The 16869-nt window shown below is 39.8% G+C and overlaps 2 protein-coding genes across 2 annotated transcripts in view; both read right to left on the reverse strand.

Moving 5' to 3' along the window:
* sec61b (SEC61 translocon subunit beta) overlaps positions 1-4729 on the reverse strand; it is a 288067-nt gene extending 283338 nt beyond the window's left edge. The window contains exon 1 of the mRNA XM_062062907.1: positions 4722-4729. Within this exon, the coding sequence (XP_061918891.1) occupies positions 4722-4723 (2 nt within the window). The 5' untranslated portion in view covers positions 4724-4729. The remainder of the gene's footprint in view (positions 1-4721) is intronic.
* galnt1 (UDP-N-acetyl-alpha-D-galactosamine:polypeptide N-acetylgalactosaminyltransferase 1) overlaps positions 1-16869 on the reverse strand; it is a 161787-nt gene that overhangs the window by 132390 nt on the left and 12528 nt on the right. The window lies entirely within an intron of this gene.

Below are 16869 nucleotides of genomic sequence, written 5' to 3' on the forward strand. Positions count from 1 at the left end.
TAGATGTACAAATTCTACTTTACAACAACGGTTGGTAAAAACGGGGGAATGGGCAAGGAGCAGGGCTGTCACCATGGAAACTATGTCTTTTCCCGTAGGCTCGTATCTCGTGAGTAAAACAGATGCTGTGAGTAACATACAGATGAACAGCACACGCTGCCACACCAAGCAGGAAACTGGACTCGACTCAAAAGAGTTAGTGGGCGCGACCTCACTAGGCAAATGACGTTAGTTACCTCTCTTTAAATGTTCCGCCTGCAGCGTCATCCTCTGAAGAGAATATTTATCTTTATGGAGGGAGGAAAAATGTACTCCTTAGTCACACGATGACAGTTTGAGTCTTTGAGCTTTTCACAGGAAGTAGCTGTGAGGGAGGAAGTGACTGTAAATAATAAACAGACGTGCACTTTGAGCCATCCACCTGGTCTAGCAGCAGACAGTGGGATAATAAGGCTATGCCCAGGGCGACAAACTTGTGGTTGGAAGCAACTTGTTTTTGTATCACATGCAGTAAGCGCTGGTGATTGGGGGGGTTAAAGAGCGAGGTGGGCCTTCCCTGGGAGGAAGACTTCAGGAGAGGTGCAGCGTCTTAAGAAAAATAACGAAAAACATTCAAACCTGCTAAGCTGGCTTCAGTTAAGACAGAGGCAACATGTATATACAAACCCCGTTTCCATATGAGTTGGGAAATTGTGTTAGATGTAAATATAAACAGAATACAATGATTTGCAAATACTTTTCAACCCATATTCAATTGAATGCACTACAAAGACAAGATATTTGATGTTCAAACTCATAAACTTTATTCTTTTTTTTGCAAATAATAATTAACTTAGAATTTCATGGCTGCAACACGTGCCAAAGTAGTTGGGAAAGGGCATGTTCACCACTGTGTTACATGGCTTTTCCTTTTAACAACACTCAGTAAACGTTTGGGAACTGAGGAGACATATTTTTTAAGCTTCTCAGGTGGAATTCTTTCCCATTCTTGCTTGATGTACAGCTTAAGTTGTTCAACAGTCCGGGGGTCTCCGTTGTGGTATTTTAGGCTTCATAATGCGCCACACATTTCAATGGGAGACAGGACTGGACTACAGGCAGGCCAGTCTAGTACCCGCACTCTTTTACTATGAAGCCACGATGATGTAACACATGGCTTGGCATTGTCTTGCTGAAATAAGCAGGGGCGTCCATGGTAACGTTGCTTGGATGGCAACATATGTTGCTCCAAAACCTGTATGTACCTTTCAGCATTAATGGTGCCTTCACAGATGTGTAAGTTACCCATGTCTTGGGCACTAATACACCCCCATACCATCACAGATGCTAGCTTTTCAACTTTGCGCCTATAACAATCCGGATGATTCTTTTCCTCTTTGGTCCGGAGGACACAACGTCCACAGTTTCCAAAAACAATTTGAAATGTGGACTCCTCAGACCACAGAACACTTTTCCACTTTGTATCAGTCCATCTTAGATGAGCTCAGGCCCAGCGAAGCAGACAGCGTTTCTGGGTGTTGTTGACAAACTGTTTTTGCCTTGCATAGGAGAGTTTTAACTTGCACTTACAGATGTAGCGACCAACTGTAGTTACTGACAGTGGGTTTCTGAATTGTTCCTGAGCCCATGTGGTGATATCCTTTACACACTGATGTCGCTTGTTGATGCAGTACAGCCTGAGGGATCGAAGGTCACGGGCTTAGCTGCTTACGTGCAGTGATTTCTCCAGATTCTCTGAACCCTTTGATGATATTACGGACCGTAGATGGTGAAATCCCTAAATTCCTTGCAATAGCTGGTTGAGAAAGGTTTTTCTTAAACTGTTCAACAATTTGCTCACGCATTTGTTGACAAAGTGGTGACCCTCGCCCCATCCTTGTTTGTGAATGACTGAGCATTTCATGGAATCTACTTTTATACCCAATCATGGCACCCACCTGTTCCCAATTTGCCTGTTCACCTGTAGGATGTTCCAAATAAGTGTTTGATGAGCATTCCTCAACTTTATCAGTATTTATTGCCACCTTTCCCAACTTCTTTGTCACGTGTTGCTGGCATCAAATTCTAAAGTTAATGATTATTTGCAAAAAAAAAAATGTTTAGCAGCTTGAACATCAAATATGTTGTCTTTGTAGCATATTCAACTGAATATGGGTTGAAAATTATTTGCAAATCATTGTATTCCGTTTATATTTACATCTAACACAATTTCCCAACTCATATGGAAACGGGGTTTGTATGTTTAGTTCCTACAGTGAGTTAGATTTAGTTGAGACAATTACATGCATCCATCCATCCATCCATTTTCTACCGCTTATTCCCTTCGGGGTCGCACTAACGGTAATATTTCCCAAAAAGTTTAGTCTCTTCGCTGTTCACGCTTCAATGTTCAGTCTCCGTTCACATTAGAGGTGGGGGGAAATAATCGATTTTTAGATGCATCACAATTCGGACATGGACGTTTACAGAATCAATTAGTAAACGTCAATAATCAATATATTTATTGTAAATAAAGTAATGCAGACGGTTCTAAAATTTAGCTGACTTCAGTCAGCTAAACCAATCCTCAACAAATCCTCATCCGAACAGCTCCTTTACTATCGGGCACTTATGGCCTAGTTTTGCACACATTTTCATTAATTTAATAAATCCATCCATCCATCCATTTTCTACCGCTTGTCCCGGTAGGGGTCGCGGGGGGTGCTGGAGGCTGTATACCCTGGACAAGTCGCCACCTCATCACAGGGCCAACACAGATAGACAGACAACATTCACACTCACATTCACACACTAGGGCCAATTTAGTGTTGCCATTCAACCTATCCCCAGGTGCATGTTTTTGGCGGTGGGAGGAAGCCAGAGTATCCGGAGGGAACCCACGCAGTCACGGGGAGAACATGCAAACTCCACACAGAAAGATCCAGAGCCTGGGATTGAACCCATGACTACCCAGGACCTTCGTATTGTGAGGCACATGCACTAACCCCTGTGCCAACGTGCTGCCCTTAGTTTAATTAATGTGGGAATTAATTTAACTGCTTCTTATTCCAAATGAATTGTTTTTGGAAGTTGCAAGTGATAAAACGCTTATCTGGTGAAACGAAAAGAAATGTAAAACTGCATCAATGTACATTAATTAAATATGCATCAATAATCGATTTTTAATCAAATCGTAGCTCCTGAATCGTAATCGTTATCGAATTGTGAGGTGCCCAAAGATTCTCACTCTAGTTCACATGTATTCTCTCTAGTTCGATTTCTGGCCAAATCATGTGTGCCTCTGAAACGCAAGGACACAATTGTGATCATTTCAGCTAGTTTAGCTGTGTCCCTCAACATAGAATTTACAGTGCCTTTCAAAGGGGGCGGTTCGTAGCACCCAGTGCTCGCCGAGAAGAGCGATCTGCACTTTATTTATTTTTTTGTCCTGTCCAGCTTCTCAGGCAAATCATGTAGTTGATGTAGATGCCCATACCGGCTGTACACATTTACTTTACAAAAGAAAAGTGTGGGATACTTCTCTTGTTGCCTTATTTGTATTTGACTTTATTAAATGGATATATATTACTATTTGGTGCAGCCGGGCCGGAGCAGGAGAGGATAGAAAGAGAAAAAAAGGAAGACGGAGGGGGAAATTGTGGGGACAAGGGGAGGATAAGACAGAGACGACAACAACAGCAAACACAACAATAACAACAACAACAATAGAACAACATCAGCAAATAGGATATGTACAAATATGATGGTAAAAGTGATAGCAAAGAAGCAGTGAGTGAAATATATAATAATACAGAAATGACAATGGACATTATTACACTACAAATGGAGCAATAGAAATACCAATAGAAATAGTACTATTGATAATGATTAATAACAATAAGTACCTCTATTATCAACAATGCAATTGTTCAAATGCAACAACACATATATGTGATGATAACTTCCATCCATCCATCCATTTTCTACCGCTTATTACCTTCGGGGTCGCGGGGGGCGCTGGAGCCTATCTCAGCTACATTCGGGCGGAAGGCGGGGTACACCCTGGACAAGTCGCCACTTTATCACAGGGCTAACACAGATAGACAGACAACATCCACACTCACATTCACACACTAGGGCCAATTTAGTGTTGCCAATCAACCTATCCCCAGGTTCATGTCTTTGGAGGTGGGAGGAAGCCGGAGTATCCGGAGGGAACCCACGCAGTCACGGGGATAACATGCAAACTCCACACAGAAAGATCCCGAGCCTGGGATTGAACTCAAGACTACTCAGGACCTTCATATTGTGAGGCAGACGCACTAACCCCTCTACCACCGTGCTGCCCGTGATGATAACTTGAAATACAAAAAAAAGCAGATAAATGGAGGGGAAGAAAGAGAAGCAGACTATATTAACCTTGTAGATTGTTATAGTAACAAAAGGTTAAGCTTTGTCAGTGTGCCATGTGTTACGATCTGCACTTTTATTTTCGAGTATCCAAAAGTCTCAACTTATAAAATCGCTTTTTTTGATTACAAAAAAAGTACTTAGATTGCTTTGATTAGTCTTCAAAACGGGTTTGAGAGCTACTTTTACAAAATGTGGGTATCCACAACTCACATTTTAAATTAAATAATTAACAAAAACATTTAGTTCATTGGCATCTTGTATTTGAGTGAGAATTTTTTTGTAGTTATTTTTTTAGTCAACATTTGAGCTAGTTTTTACAAAAATAAATGATTTTGTTTTATTTTTATTACTGGCAAAATTTAAATTGTACTGCTATTTTGTAGTAATTTGTCATGAAATAGAGGCAAAAAGCCTGAATTGAACAGTTATACAAATACTGAGGATTTTAAGCCATTTTTTGACTCTTTGGTGAGCTACTCAAAATAAACCGGTGAGCTACAGTAGGCCTTTAAAGGCCTACTGAAATGAAATTTTCTTATTTAAACGGGGATAGCAGGTCCATTCTATGTGTCATACTTGATCATTTCGCGATATTGCCATATTTTTGCTGAAAGGATTTAGTATAGAACAACGACGACGATAAAGATTGCAACTTTTGGTATCTGATCAAAAAAAGGCTTGCCCCTACCGGAAGTAGCGTGACGTAGTCAGTTGAACATATACGCAAAGTTCCCTATTGTTTACAATGATGGCCGCATGAAGTGAGAGAGATTCGGACCGAGAAAGCGACAATTTCCCCATTAATTTGAGCGAGGATGAAAGATTTGTGGATGAGTAAAGTGCAAGTGAAGGACTAGTGGGGAGTTGAAGCTATTCAGATAGGGAAGATGCTGTGAGAGCCGGGGGTGACCTGATATTCAGCTGGGAATGACTACAACAGTAAATAAACACAAGACATATATATGCTCTATTAGCCACAACACAACCAGGCTTATATTTAACATGCCACAAATTAATCCTGCATAAAAACACCTGCGTGTTTGTTATGCTAGCTCCTAGCTCCTCTGCTAGCTCCTAGCTCCATAGAACACGCCAATACAATTCAAACACCTGATCAACACACACAATCACTCAGCCCAAAAGACCGTTCACCTAACCCAAGGTTCATAAAGCTTATATATTTTTAAAAAGTTACGTACGTGACGCGCACATACGGTCAAGTTATCAAATGTTTAGCAGCCAAGGCTGCATACTCACGGTACCTGATATTCAGCTGGGAATGACTACAACAGTAAATAAACACAAGACATATATATACTCTATTAGCCACAACACAACCAGGCTTATATTTAATATGCCACAAATTAATCCTGCATAATAACACCTGCGTGTTTGTTATGCTAGCTCCTAGCTCCTCTGCTAGCTCCTAGCTCCATAGAACACGCCAATACAATTCAAACACCTGATCAACACACACAATCACTCAGCCCAAAAGACCGTTCACCTAACCCAAGGTTCATAAAGCTTATATATTTTTAAAAAGTTACGTACGTGACGCGCACATACGGTCAAGCTATCAAATGTTTAGCAGCCAAGGCTGCATACTCACGGTACCTGATATTCAGCTGGGAATGACTACAACAGTAAATAAACACAAGACATATATATACTCTATTAGCCACAACACAACCAGGCTTATATTTAATATGCCACAAATTAATCCTGCATAAAAACACCTGCGTGTTTGTTATGCTAGCTCCTAGCTCCTATGCTAGCTCCTAGCTCCATAGAACACGCCAATACAATTCAAACACCTGATCAACACACACAATCACTCAGCCCAAAAGACCGTTCACCTAACCCAAGGTTCATAAAGCTTATATATTTTAAAAAAGTTACGTACATACGCAAAAAAAAGTTGCGCACATACGGTCAAGCGATCAAATGTTTAGAAGCCAAAGCTGCATACTCACAGTAGCACGTCTGCGTCTTTGTCATCCAAATCAAAGTAATCCTGGTAAGAGTCTGTGTTGTCCCAGTTCTCTACAGGCGTCTGTGTATCGAAGTCAAAAGTCCTCCTGGTTAGAGTCTCTGTTATCCGAGTTCTTCCATCTTGACTGCATCTTTCGGGAATGTAAACAAAGAAGCGCCGGCTGTGTACTGTTGTTGCTGACTACGTTCGAAAAATACGTCCATTTCGCACCGACAACTTTCTTCTTTGCTTGCTCAGCTTCCTTCTCCGTAATGCAATGAACATGATTGCAACAGATTCACGAACACAGATGTCCAGAATATTGTGGAATTATGAAATGAAAACAGAGCTTTTTCGTATTGGCTTCAATGTGGAAGGCATACCCGTGTTCCCTGGTCTACGTCACGCGCATACGTCATCCTCAGAGGCGTTTCGAACCGGAAGTTTAGCGGCAAATTTAAAATGTCACTTTATAAGTTAACCCGGCCGTATTGGCATGTGTTATAATGTTAAGATTTCATCATTGATATATAAACTATCAGACTGCGTGGTCGGTAGTAGTGGGTTTCAGTAGGCCTTTAAAGCAGCGTCAATTTGCAATGTCATAAATAAGGGCACAATAACAAATGTAAACCACATGTGCGTGCAGACAGGCACCAATGCAGAGGTATCATAAGATTAAACATACAATCTATTAAATAGCCAACATTTTAAGAATTAATCAAAGATACAATCCTACACAGAGTCTAACAGAGTGCTAAAACTGCCAATAGTTAATCAATAGTCAATATACCAGTATGCAGCTTTTTAAACATCCTCACAAAATGCTTTATTTCTTTTTAAGAAAGTTAAATTTTGTGATTTTATTTTTTTATTATTATTGCTGCTATTTTAACAGTTTTTTTTAATACATAAACAAAGTTAATTGTTTTGTTTTTTTTAGCAATTAGCTTTTCCTTTTTTTTTTTTCTTAAATGGACAACATTTTAATAGTCATTGAAATAGTCAGGGACGGCGTGGCGAAGTTGGTAGAGTGGCTGTGCCAGCAATCGGAGTGTTGCTGGTTACTGGGGTTCAATCCCCACCTTCTACCTTCCTAGTCACATCAGTTGTGTCCTTGGGCAAGACACTTCACCCTTGCTCCTGATGGCTGCTGGTTAGCGCCTTGCATGGCAGCTCCCGCCATCAGTGTGTGATTGTGTGTGTGAATGGGTGAATGTGGAAATACTGTCAAAGCACTTTGAGTACCTTGAAGGTAGAAAAGCGCTATACAAGTATAACCCATTTATCATTTATTATTTATCATTTAAATGTTTGTAACAGCTGAATGAGCAACACAGTTACAGTAAAATGCATATACCGTATTTTTCGGATTATAAGTAGCATTTTTTTTCATAGTTTGGCCGTGGGTGCGACATATACTCCGGAGCGACTTATGTGTGAAATTATTAACACATTACCGTAAATAATCAAATAATATTATTCATCTCATTCGCGTAAGGGACGAAGCAAATGTCAGCAATCGTCACACACACGTCAACCAATAAGAATTTCGGCGGGGAAGGGTCATGACAGAAGTGCATTGTGGGTCATGGGATGCTAACTGCTATATGCTATATGCTACTGCCATAGCTATTAAAATGGATCACATCAACATTGGCGGTAACTTATAAAAACTGAGAAGGACTGAACAAAAATGGCACCGAAAAGGAAATCATATACTGCAGATTACAAGCTGGACGTAGTGAAATATGCAGCAGAGAACGGCAATCGAGCAGCAGAAAGAAAGGACATACCAGAGGCGACACCGGGGAGGAAGATTTCATCGGATTTAGCGATCGGGAGTGACAGATTGTTTGGTAAACGTATAGCATGTTCTATATGTTATAGTTATTTGAATGACTCTTGCCATGATGTGTTGCGTTAACATAACAGGCACGTTCTCAGTTGGTTATTTGTGCGTCATATAATGTACACTTATTCAGCCTGTTGTTCACTATTCTTCATTAAACATGTGTACGCTTTATTATCCAACTAATCGTTAAGATAATCGTTGACTAATGGACTATCAAATAATCGTTAGTTGCAGCCCTAATGTGTATCTATTTGTGGCCGCCACTAATTAAAACATGTATGGGAAACACAGATTCAGGAAGACAATGCTACACACTAGAGATGCCCGATAATGGCTTTTTTGCCGATATCCGATATTCCGATATTGTCCAACTCTTAATTACCGATTCCGATATCAACCGATACCGATACATACAGTCGTGGAATTAACACATTATTATGCCTAATTTTGTTGTGATGCCCCGCTGGATTCATTAAACAATGTAACAAGGTTTTCCAAAATAAATCAACTCAAGTAGACACTTGTGATTTAGGGCTATATAAATAAACATTGATTGATTGATTGAAGTTATGGAAAAAAATGCCAACATGGCACTGCCATATTTATTATTGAAGTCACAAAGTGTATTTGTTCTGTTGTGTTTATGCTGTGCTACGGTGCGGATGTTCTCCCGAAATGTGTTTGTCATTCTTGTTTGGTGTGGGTTCACAGTGTGGCGCATATTTGTAACAGTGTTAAACTTGTTTATACGGCCACCCTCAGTGTGACCTGTATGGCTGTTGAACAAGTATGAATTGCATTCACTTGTGTGTGTGTGAAAAGCCGTAGGTATTATGTGACTGGGCCAGCACGCAAAGGCAGTGCCTTTAAGGTTTATTGGCGCTCTGTACTTCTCCCTACGTCCGTGTACCCCTCCGTACAGCGGCGTTTTAAAAAGTAATACATTTTACTTTTTGAAACCGATACCGATAATTTGCGATATTACATTTTAAAGCATTTATCGGCTGATAATATCGGCAGCCCGATATTATCGGACATCTCTACTACACACTAATAACTGTCCCTAGTACAAGCGATCTGGTCTATTGGAGAATGGATAGCTTTCCACATCTTTTACCTTCCGTCGATAATGTTTTAACGTGTTTTATTGACATTTGCTTTGGTTCTGTCTTCACGGTTCTTCTCCGCGGCATAAAAACAATACTACTGAAATGTTTTGCTTTGACAAACTATTTGACACCAAATGTTCTGGTTAGCAGTTAACTATTTTCAAATCATGGATTACATGTTAAGCCAACAGGGACACTGTGTCCATCTAGTTGAGACAGTCTGACACAACAAATCATTGGTGAACAGAGCCCAAACAAACTTCGTTATTCGTTTTACCTTCACAGCTATGCAATGATCATCCTAGTAACATACGGTCAGGTCACGTGAACTAAAAAAAGAACTAATGCATCCCAGTACAGACACATAGAAAATACCGTATTGCAGGGGGCAGCTTATATGCATAAATAACTTAGGATGCAAATGTTTACATTGGCCGTAGTGGGCTCTAGCCAAGGAGGGAGCTAGAAATGCTCCCTGGTGGCACTGGCTGACCCACTTCTATGCAACTCTATCCCTGACATGACCCAGAGGAAAAACAGCGGATACACACACATACACACGCACACACACACAACACAAATCCACCAACTAGAGGGAAAAAAACCATGAGATGATGCTGATGGTTATCTTGTTTCATTCATCTGTTTCCACGTCATCAGAAGATCAGTCCACTAGTAGAATCACAGTGATTCTACTATCTGATCTAGTTAAAGTGCTAACAACGTTCAGTGTCAAGACTCAAAACCCGAGATCAAGTAGTATGTTGTTTTGTTTTTTTTTTTTTTCAATCAAACTTGTTATCATAATAAGGGCGCAGGAAGTGTTGCATGTATCATGTAGCTGGGATGTGTCCTTCAATGTTGTTGGTACAAACATACATACCGGTAATACATAAAGCCATCCCACCTCATACATTTTTTTGTATGATTAGGCTATTTAAAAAAACTGTGCCCCGGTCTCAGTTATTGTACAGCCAAACTTTGCATGTAACATACTAGTCCATTTGTTCTGTGAAATCAAACACCCTAACAAAGACTCCCACACATTGGTGACTTAGTCTCTGTGTTTATTTTATTGAGTACAACTGCAAAATAAGACACCATGTGGCCAAAGAAATGTGCAAGTTTCAGCATTTTATTAAAGAAAGACTACTGAATTCAAGAAATAAGTCACTTTAAAATGGGTTGTGTAAATATTTTGGGGTGTCTGGAATGAACATAATTGGATTTACATTAGTTACTATGGAAACATTGCTTTGGTTTTCATACAATTCGTTCTATGTCTGAATTTTTAGAAAGGGTTACAATTCAAAACCCTAACACCATACAGTATTTCTTAAAAATACTGCAATATAATTTTGAGGCTACTTTATATTACCAACCCCTATTTGATATCATAAAAATAATTGTGTAAAAATAAATACTTGGGTATAAATAAATACAACAAATACAAATACAATAAATACAATTGCTGATGAGGGACGGCCTTCACCCTATCGCATCACTCTAACTAGAAACATAGATTACTGGTTGAGTCACACTTGACTAACTACACAAGCGCAAGCTCAGACACAGGCAATTACAGTGTCTGTTAGTCCGGGTGAGGAGTCAGTTAAGATAGAACTAACCAGTGCCAGGCTGGAAAATTCCTGCACACATAGCATTTCTCGTAGAATAATACACAACTCACATAATGTTTTTTCTGTAGTAACTGTGCGTTCAATCTAACGCAGCACCAAGCAAACAATCTGAAGATTCCCGTCATATCAATTACTAGATATGATTGGAATTATTTAAGGCGCACTACACAAAATAAAGGTAACGTTATCAATATCACTACTATGGATACCATTAACAAAAAATCCTCAAAATAGCCCACTACCTATAATATGGGCTTTTTAAACATTAGATCATTGTCTCCCAAAACGTTATTAGTTAATGAGGTCATTAGAGAAAACAATCTTAACATCATTGGTCTCAGCAAAACCTGGCTCAAACCAGATACATTTTTCCCGCTTAACGAGGCATCTCCTCCTAACTATACGAATGCACATTTTGCCCGTCCCCTTAAAAGGGGTGAAGGGGTCGCATTGATATACAATGCAGCTGGGATAGGCTCCAGCATCCCCCGTGACCCCATGAGGGACAAGCGGTAGAAAATGGATGATGGATGGAAAACTTTAACCTTACCCCTAATCCAAGTAGAAAATATAAATCATTTGAGGTGCTTACTGTGAGGTCTGCCACACCGCTACCTCTCTACCTGGCTGTTATCTACCGCCCCCTGCGCCCTATTTGGACGTTATCAGTGAATTTTCAGAGTTTGTCGCTGATCTAGGGACGCACGCAGATAATATAATTTTAATGGGGGATTTTAATATCCATATAAATACCCTATCAGATTCTTCCGTATGTGGCGGTCCAGACTATAATTGATAGCTGTGGTCTTACACAAATAATAAATGAACCCACGCATCGCAACACATACAATAGATCTTGTCCTTGTCCGGGGTGTCACCACCTCCAAAGTTATGATACTCCGTACACTAAAGTGATGTCCGATCATTACCTTATAAAATTTGAAGTTCTGACTCATTGTCAATTAGCTACGAATAACCACTGCTTTAGCAGCTGCAACATTAATGCTGTCACAAATATGACTCTCGCTGGCCTACTTCCTTCTGTAATGGCGCCATTCCCAAATCATGTGGGCTCAATCGATAACCTCACTAACAACTTTAACGATGCCCTGCGCGAGACACCATTGATAGTATAGCACCGCTAAAGCAAAAAAAAAAAGCGCCTAAAAGGCGTACCCCTGGTTTACAGAAGAAACTAGAGCTCTTAAACTATCATGTAGAAAGTTAGAATGCAAATGGCGTGCGAATAAACTTGAGGTTTTCCATCAAGCATTGAGTGATAGTTTGATAACTTACAAACGCATGCTTACCCTAGCTAAAGCTAATTATTAATCCAATCTCATCCGCCTCAATAAAAACGATCTTAAATATTTGTTCAGTACAGTAGCATCGCTAACCCAACAAGCTACTCCTCCCAGTAGCTCCACCCACTCGGCAGATGACTTTATGAATTTCTTTAATAAGAAAATTTAACTCATTAGAAAGGAGATTAAAAACAATGCGTCTCAGCTACAACTGGGTTCTATTAACACAGATATGAATGTATATACGACAGGTATTTCCCTCCAAAATAGTGTCTCTCTTTTTCATGAAATAACATTAGAGGAACTCCTGCGACGTGTAAATGGGACAAAACAAACAACATGTTTACTTTACCCACTTCCTGGGAAACTTATCAAGGAGCTGTTTGTAATATTAGGACCATCAGTCCTAAATATTATAAACGTATCACTTTCCTCTGACACTGTTCCCCTAGCATTGTAAAAAGCGGTTATTCATCCTCTTTTCAAAAGATCTAACCTCGATCCTGACCTCATGGTAAACTACCGACCAGTGTCCCACCTTCATCCTCGAAAAAATGGTTCCACAGCAGCTAAATGAACACTTAGCATCTAACAATCTCTGTGAACCCTTTCAGTCCGGTTTCAGGGCAAATCACTCTACGGAGACAGCCCTCGCAAAAATTACTAATGATCTATTGCTAACTACGGATGCTGATGCGTCATCCATGTTGCTGCTACTTGATCTTATTTATGAGCTTTCGATACCGTCGATCATAACATTTTATTAGAACGTATCAAAACACGTACTGGTATGTCAGACTTAGCCTTTTCTTGGTTTAACTCCTAACTTACTGACTGGATGCAGTGCGTTTCTCACAACAATGTGACCTCGGAATATGTTAAGGTAACGTGCGGAGTTTCACAAGGTTTGATTCTTGGCTCTGCACTCTTCAGTATCTACATGCTGCCGCTAGGTGACATCATAAGCAAATACGGTGTTAGCTTTCACTGTTATGCTGATGACACCCAACTTTACATGCCCCTAAAGCTAGCCAACACACCAGATTTTAGTCACCTGGAGGCCTGTCTAAATGAAATTAAACAATGGATGTCCATCAACTTTTTGCATCTTAACGCTAAGAAAACGGAAATGTTTATTGTAGGTCCTGTTAGACACCGACACCTATTTCATAAAAACACCTTAACATTTGACAACCAAACAATTACACAAAGTGACTTGGTAAAGAATCTCGATATTATCTTCGACCCAACTCTCTCAATTGAGTCGCACATTAAGAGTGTTACTAAAACAGCCTTCTTTTTAATCTTTCCTAATATCGCTAAAATGTGTTCCATTTTGTCCATCACCGACTTTGAGATCATTATTCACCTGCGGTCCCCTCCGAGGTTTATCATTGTTCCCATTGGGTTGAGTTATTTCTTACCCTGATGAGCCGAGGATGCCGTTGTGGCTTTTGCTGCCCTTTGAGACACTTGTGATTAAAAGCTATATAAATAAACTTTGATTGATTAAACATTGTCGCCTTTATACTTTCTGCAGTTGAGTAAAAAAAAAAAAACCCCACTGCTACAAAAAGAACAGTAAATATGTACCAAATTAATAACGTGCAGTGTGTCGTAGGTCTCCCCCGTGGGAGGTGAATATCCGCCAAGTAGGGATACATTTAATTTATTTCATGATTTTTATAATTACTATTTGCATTTTAAGTTTTTATAAGCTCGTCACACACTCCACACAGCTTTCCCACTAGGGGTACAACAATTTGTCGACAAAAAGCGAAAATATATATTTTTTAAATTCAAAAATTAATTTGTGAAAATAGTTGGTGACGACATTCTGTGTGCTTTCCAGACCTAAACGAACATGCCGAGTCAGCGCGACAAGAAGAAAAGAACATCTTTGGCCACTGCAACACACACTGAGAGAAAACATCAAAAGTATGGAAACATTTCACTCCAAACACGTCAAAAACATGAATAACTTGGTCAATTTTGAAAGTTGACCTTGCGTTTCATGGCAGTACATCTGTCATGTGGGAGCATTTAAAGTGGGAAGGCATGTCGGACGAGACTGCAGTTAGCTTTTTACCTAGATAGCTAACAATGGAGAAAACGTTGAAAAATAAAAATAACTATCATTCTACTCAAAGCCCCCTAGGTAAACTTTGTTTATATCCTGTGTGCAGCGTTTTAAACACATCATCGTCACAAAATGCACTTTTATTTTTGGAGGGGTGTTGTTTTGTAGTTTAATTGCTGCTATTCTGAATGTCCTTGGTTTACATAAAAATATGATACTTTTTATCTTTGCCTGTCCTTGCTTGGACAAAGTTTTAAAAGTTGGTTTTATTTTTGCAGCAGCCTGATAAGCTGCACAGGTCATAAAAAAAATTCTGAATAAGTAATCATCTCTATCTCTATATTTATTGTGAGTTAAAACAAACATATTAAGCTGAGTTTAAAAGTCGATGGCTAAATTAGAGTCACTGAATAGGTGGACGCTTCAAATCATATTAGTTGTCAAATCGTTAAGATAGTTGATGAAAAGTTAACGATCAAAATAGTCCTTGGTGGCAACCCTCTTTGGCACACTCAGAAACGCGTCCTATGCACTTAAAACACTTCATACATTCTAAAGAACGACGGGTGCCCAAACTTTTTGCCTCCAAGGCGCCCCAGCCACGCCCCAACTGTTAGTAGTAAATGGACAATCTGTGGAAAGCCGAGATTTGTTTTTAAATGTATGTATGACATACTGTATTTTTAGCCGTTTAAAGAAAATGTATGCATAATCACCTATTATGCAAATAGTGTGATGACATAATATTGACCACACTGCCACAACACTGCCATGAGTGAGGAGTTTAGCTCCCTACTGCCCTGTATAAGGTAGTGTTAATTGTCACGTTGGATAGAGGGAAACTAGTTTCTCTTGTGGACATGCCATTGATGATTGTGTGAGCTTTAAAAATGTCAGGATGAATACGTAATATATTTGGGAAGCCACCTTTTGGCTGGCCAAATGAAATGACTCAGCGGTACTCTTTTGGCCTGCGGACCCCACTTTGGGCACCCCTGCACTAAAACTTACGGAATTTAAGCATGAAAATCTAAATGGTGCTGTATGATGCACTAGGACCATAAATAAAACACTAGCTTTCAGGAGGAACCTGTCTACAAAATGACAAGCAATGATCACACTAACAAACTGAGCACACAACTTTCCATTCATCTCACCAAACTTATAAAAGTCATTCATGCTGATCGTTAATCTTCAAGCAAGTTTACAGCAAGGTGACAAACTTTTTCCACCCTCCTTGTCCTTTGCCACATTGTTAAAGCATGGTACAGGATATACAAAGTGGAGACGCATCCTCATAGAATAGTGATTTCAACTCCGCCTCACACCACCTCCCATGAGGGGGCTGTGACGAGCATCCCATCCTCCCACTTATCAGCAGCAGCAAGGAACACAAATTAATGATGTGACAAACACTGAGATAAACACAGTCAGTGTCAGTCAGTTATGTGGGGAATCCGTCGACATTAATTAAACTGAGTGAAGTAGTCTGCTATTACAAATTGGCAGGACTCATATTTTCACTAATAAATGATCTGCTGATTCTTTCCAACATTAATCAACGGGTGGCTCGCTCAACAAAAAGTCAAGAAATTAAGACCAATGCCTAAGGGTAACATAAATTGTGTAGTCGCATTGACAGCATAAGCTAATAAAATCATCAAAAGTATTTAAGCACAGACACTCAAAAACAATTTTTGCCTTTCATTTTTAGATAAATGAAACCACTAAACAGCTTGTCAAATGTACTGCAGACTATCCCTCGACCAATGCACAGCCTAGTTTCATTTCTGACCACGTCATTTCCTTTCGCCTCAAGCCCGCCGAAATTTATGATAAACCTTTGAAATATTACACAGCAGCTACAATGTGTGTGGGCTCTTCATCTGTCTGGTTGGTTGTGAGCATGCAAGTGGTTTTGATCCTGCTATAGTCCCACAGTGGGAACAATGGCATTCCTGTGCTGCGAGCTCCAGGTGGCTGTGGAAACCCAATCCTCGACTAAAGCGAGCTTCGCTGGCACACAGAGTAGCGGGAATGCTGCTACCTCCCCTCAGGAGACATTTGCCAGAATGGACCTATTGTTCCTGGCAAACTAAGAGCAATACAAAATTCATCAAACTACCATAAATGACAAACCAAAGCACCCACCGACTTACAACTTGATATTAGGGATGTAACCGTACGCCATCAACATGGTTCGGTAGCAGTTTGAACTGTAATATTATTCTATTTTTAGGTAATTGAAAGTTCCTTTTTGGCTGAAGTGCAACAATAATAGTTCTACAAGTTGGAAACTATTAATGTTGCACTTCATCCAATAAGGAACTTTCAGTTTGTACCCCATTTATAAATTTTACTGAACAATGTTGACACATTCTCAGGGCGTTAACTAGATCGCAACTGGACTGTTCAGTTTGTCTTTCTAAGACTTCCTGGCTAATCCTTGGCACTGTCGTTAGCCACAACTCCTGCTAGCTAAAAGCTGCACTGTTTTATTTAGATGATAACTAGGGG

The sequence above is a fragment of the Entelurus aequoreus genome, linkage group LG11, assembly GCF_033978785.1.
Source record: "Entelurus aequoreus isolate RoL-2023_Sb linkage group LG11, RoL_Eaeq_v1.1, whole genome shotgun sequence".
In the NCBI taxonomy this organism is placed as follows: domain Eukaryota; kingdom Metazoa; phylum Chordata; class Actinopteri; order Syngnathiformes; family Syngnathidae; genus Entelurus; species Entelurus aequoreus.